Below are 5,069 nucleotides of genomic sequence, written 5' to 3'. Positions count from 1 at the left end.
CAGACATTTCCGGAACTTGTGACTCAGTCATTATATATATATTGTTATAAAAGGAAAGACTGTGTAGTATTATAAAGCTCTGATGACCTCTTGAGGAGATATTTAAGATACAATTTTGATTAACGATCCGAGCCATCTCTACATAGGCAGTGCTGCCTGATATTTTGAAAGAAGATTTTATATTGTTTGTGAAACTTTTGTTTATAAATCTTTGTTTGTAATAACTATTATTGTAAATTGTATTGTTGTGTGAATATTAAAACGTATTTGTGTTAAAAACGAAGACGGTGTGTATCAATCTTGTTGCCAAATATCGTAAATTGACTAATATATCGGCATATATTTAAATACTAAATCCAAAGTACAATTTATCTACTAAACTTAAATTATCAGTTAACTCGACTTCGGACTATTCGACATTTTAATACGTAACAACGATCTATATTCTGAGGATATAAAGACTTTATTCGTATATATTTATCTAACTATCTATGAATTAATGTAATGAATTTTTGCAGTCATAGAAGTGAACGTGTTTGGCATATATGCATTTATATTGAAAACAGATTGCGAAGTCGTTTGAAGCTATGTGTGTACTTATGTACAAATCCCTGAAAGAAAAAAAAAAAAAGAATAGTTACTAAACTTCATCCATGCTGAAGTCCCTTTCTGTTTGACTATGTACAGTGAAGATTTCAGAAGTATTTGTTGTTGTATAATGTTTTACTCAGACACAATTTAATTTGCATATTTTCAACAAATATTTTACACTTTAAGATACTGCGACAAACATTTCAGTTGAAGTTTCTGGTTTATAGAGTATTAACATGCATCATTACTTTCCATCAATTTTTCATGCTTATTCTAAGTTAGATCCCACTATTCATTGGTAAAAGCGTAGACCAAGAGTTAGCGGTGGGCGCTGCTGGCCAGTCCTCACCCCCTCTCTGCAGTTCAAAATAAGGTACGGCAGTAGATAGATTTAGTGGCTTTTGGCATAAAACATACAATACATCATTCGAATATCTTAAAAAGCTGCGCCTTCCCAGCTAGGTGTTCCGCTTTTTCGTGGCCTGTAAAATACTGTAGGTCGTTATTAAACGAGCTTTTCAGTCTTTCAAAGACTTTACCCGCGTTCTTTCGAGAAAATCTGCCTCCGGTCTTGTGATGAGGATTAGCGAGTACGTTAGGAGTATGATCCTGTAATGATTCTTCACTATTACTGGTCAACTAGACAAGTGTCCTCGTATGCCTCACATCCTGGTCTGAATGAATTGGATCGCTCAGTTTTGGCCACTGACTATTCAAACCATAAACGATTTGTTTATTTAAAGTAGATATTTTAGCAACACGAATACGTATGCATTATTTTCCAGAAATCGAGAGGGACAAATACGAATTTTATTAGAACGTTTTCAATTCCATCTCTTAATTTTACAGCAATTTTTTGTTTACAGATGTAACTGAATTTGCTGAATTAGAACTAAGATGTCATATTTCACTGTCGACGTATCATATGTATGAACGTCACTACAGGTGTACTTTCATAGGCTACATACGACTCTGTGCATAAGCCTGTATTTGTGTTGTAAGGTCGATTGTAATAGAAAATCGTGCTTTACGAGGGTTATAATATTCCCACCTTAATCGAATATTTCAACTGTTTGGAGAAAAGATATTTTCAATATGCCTGACCGACTTCTCTGCAAAATATTCGGCAAGGCCAAATGTAAAATGAATGGTATAAACTGCGTCTCTGTTGAGTCCAAAGTTTATGGAAATGAGAAGTAATTCAAAATAGAAGACGAAAATATGATTATTAAAATTTCCAGATGTTTAAACTTAAAATATTTTTCTGAGAATAAAGTTCTGCTTTACCATTTGTTGCAATATACTGAACATTTTTGTAATATTAGTTTAGCATGACCATCACTTGATGATTACAAGCTGGATGAGGAAACATTGTTATACTTATAGAAACTCATGATAGGACCGTGGAACGTTGGTTGTGGACTTCAACTATCTGGTAAATTCGGTTGTATCTTAATGTGTTGACTGGAATGTTTAACCATAATGCAGCAGACTATTTGTCTATTCCTGGAATATTTAAAAATACGAATTTAAAGCAAAATTTTATATCAAAAATGATGTCGACTGTCATGACAATAGGTAATTTTAAATTAAAACATCTTTCATTTTGGATTGACAAAGAAATTATTTATACAGGACACGCAGTTGATTGACGAAAGTTCGTGGTTTTATAACATTGCATTCAATTAAAATCACTGTCAAGTTTAAACCCAATACTCTATCCCAGACGATTGAGACATTTGTTATGGCGGTGTGTGCAACGCGTTTTATTTTTTGAACTCGAATAAATGGCTAAATCCGAAGGATGTATTGCAACTGTTTCGAGTTAAGGTACACAGTATTACATCAAAATGCGTATATTTATCTGTCCGAGTCTTAAGGTTGTTTGTAGTAGAAGTGAACTATATATTTTTTTAGAATATTTTTATTTCTCATTTATTATTTTCGAGTTCTGTTTACCTTTTATGCTACATTAAAATACTAAGGTAGATTTTCTAAGTATAGGTTGAACTGAAAATATATCTTTATCGAATTTATCTTTTGAATATTTACAGTTGCACTTATCGGACACTCAGTAATTTTGTGATTTAACCGTAAGTGCTCTTAAACAAAGTTGAAACTTATTTCACATAAGTTTGAAATTTCAAACGTATGACAACGTTGTCATCAAAGTTTATGCTGGTCATTTTTAGCTACATCATATTAATAATGTAGGTCTCAACTCTCTCATTCCGTCAGTTAAATGAACCAGGCGTGGCATAGTAGTTATCATGCCAAACTATGAATCTGAGAGTCCGAAATTCGAGTCCCGTCACCGCAAGATCGCGCTCTGCACTTGGGGCGTGACAGTCAAATCCTCTTATTTGATTAGCTCAAGGGATAGCTGTGGATGCTGTTCAATAGCAACTGTACTCCCTCTTGTCTGTCAGTTCAAAATTACGGATGGCTAGCATTGTGTAGCTTTGTGCGAACATCAGAAAGAAACAATCAGTTCAAAGTTAGCGTCGATTATACTTAGATAGCTCGTATGTAGCTTTCTGAGAAATTCTCAAATAAACTGTCAGCTAAAGTCATGTGCATTAGCATTATCTAAACACCTTGGTACTTTTCCGCATTATATTTCATCACTGTGAGCCCCTTTTTTTCAATAATCATACAATTCAGTATTTGTTTAATGCATACATGTACAGCATGATTCTCTGAGAAACAAACACGTATGCATTGCCTATATTTTATATACTTTCAATGACTAAGCGTTACAAATACAGAAGCAAAAGTAGTTCTCATCCGGTGAAGCTAATTCACCTTCCTGACACGTGTGTCTGTTTTTCATTGAGGGTAGTAAAAATTTGCGTGTCATGTACAGTTTGTATCTGTCGAATTGAAGTGATCGAAATGACTGTTCATTTCAAGTGATTTAATACAGTGGACATTCTGTTAATAGAAATTATTTTTTCTGTTCTTCAGGAAACCGAATTCTTGGAAATATCTAGCATACGAGATACCAGAAGAGGAAAATATGCCAGGGTACCCAGAGTAAGTGCAATATAACACTATTCAACACAATCATAATACAGCGTATGAGACGTCAGAAGAGGAAAATTTGCTAGGGTACCCAGGGTAAGTGCAATATAACATTATTTAACACAATCATAATACAGCGTATGAGACGTCAGAAGAAGAAAATTTGCTAGGGTATCCAGGGTAAGTGTATTTTAACACCATTTAAACACAATCATAATTTAGCATACGAAACACCAGAAGAGAGAATATATTTAGAGGACATTCTACTCAAAAGTATTGTTTTTTGAATCACGTATGTAGCTTCAGTGTTCTTCCAACCAATTTATTAAGTTTAAATAAGTCTGATATTATTTAGTATTTAGTGACAGTTAATTAATTATATGCTAAACAACCATCATCTATACTTCTATTATATTTTTTTTGCAGCTATACCTCTATATTGTTTACTGTAATTGCTCATCTACAAAATCTATTACACAGGGTGATATAATACATGCTGTTGGGTTAAAGCCTAATGTTCGTTACGCTAACTAGTATGAGACATGTCATTTGGTTCACGTTAGTCCACCCAGAGTACATTTTTCTGTTAGTTGACGCGAAGTATTCTTACGTCATCCAAGAGTCAGTCTTTTTTTTCAGTGGACATTGTGGACTCGTATTTGATCTTCCAGGCTTAGGATTAGAATATAGAATGTGGTTACGTATGTTGCTTTGTGGTGTAAGTTCATTAACTATATAGACAAAAATAACCGATAATCATCATTTTGAGGTTAGATCAATTGTCAAAAAACATTACTGTGTAAAGTTTCGTGTTACATTTCTTGTTGATCTGAGGTGCTTTCAAAGTTTCTTTTACTTATCATAACAGCGTCCTGATCGATTAAACAAAGTATTCTTTGGCCTTTAAGTTCGTTTTCTTTCTTCTTGTTTTTAATGCCAAAGAATGCTTTGTTTAATTGACCAGATACAGACAGAGGGTAAATTAAAAACTGCATGTCATATTTCTCAATCATTGAGACCAATTTTATTAGCCAAAGTAACGTAATTTAGCGTCTATTCTTCTCATAATCAAACCCAAATTATTTCTTGGTTTATTGAAGCACTATTTCGTGATAGTGGTGTTGATTGCTTAAAGGCCGTTAACACTCTCTTACGATCAGTGCGGATCCTGTGACAAAAGAAATAAAATAGAATAATTCACAGCATCTATTCAATCATGTTTGCAAAAAATATCTCATTTTCATTTATTTTTACACTTATGCTTTTGTCTGAACGTTGTTTCTGTTGCGTCAGCGAGGTCACGTGACTAGTGTCACGCCACGTTTCTAGAAATATCCTATTCCTTCGTGAATTCCCTAGCATTTGATGGATTGGGGTGGTGTGGTATATATAAGATGGTCACGGCGTGACGTGACAATGTGTGTAGGTAATGAGTAATTGAACTGCAGTCAGAG

General features: G+C 33.8%; 1 protein-coding gene across 1 annotated transcript in view; it reads left to right on the top strand.

The window, feature by feature from the left end:
• LOC106464870 (1-phosphatidylinositol 4,5-bisphosphate phosphodiesterase classes I and II-like) overlaps positions 1 to 5,069 on the top strand; it is a gene marked incomplete at its 3' end in the record, with an annotated part of 131,736 nt that overhangs the window by 70,121 nt on the left and 56,546 nt on the right. The window contains exon 3 of the mRNA XM_013925029.2: positions 3,559 to 3,627. Coding sequence (XP_013780483.2) covers positions 3,559 to 3,627 — 69 coding nt within the window. The remainder of the gene's footprint in view (positions 1 to 3,558; positions 3,628 to 5,069) is intronic.

This window comes from Limulus polyphemus, unplaced genomic scaffold (genome assembly GCF_000517525.1).
Source record: "Limulus polyphemus unplaced genomic scaffold, Limulus_polyphemus-2.1.2 Scaffold1766, whole genome shotgun sequence".
Taxonomy (NCBI): domain Eukaryota; kingdom Metazoa; phylum Arthropoda; class Merostomata; order Xiphosura; family Limulidae; genus Limulus; species Limulus polyphemus.
This window is presented reverse-complemented; position numbering and strand designations above follow the sequence as displayed.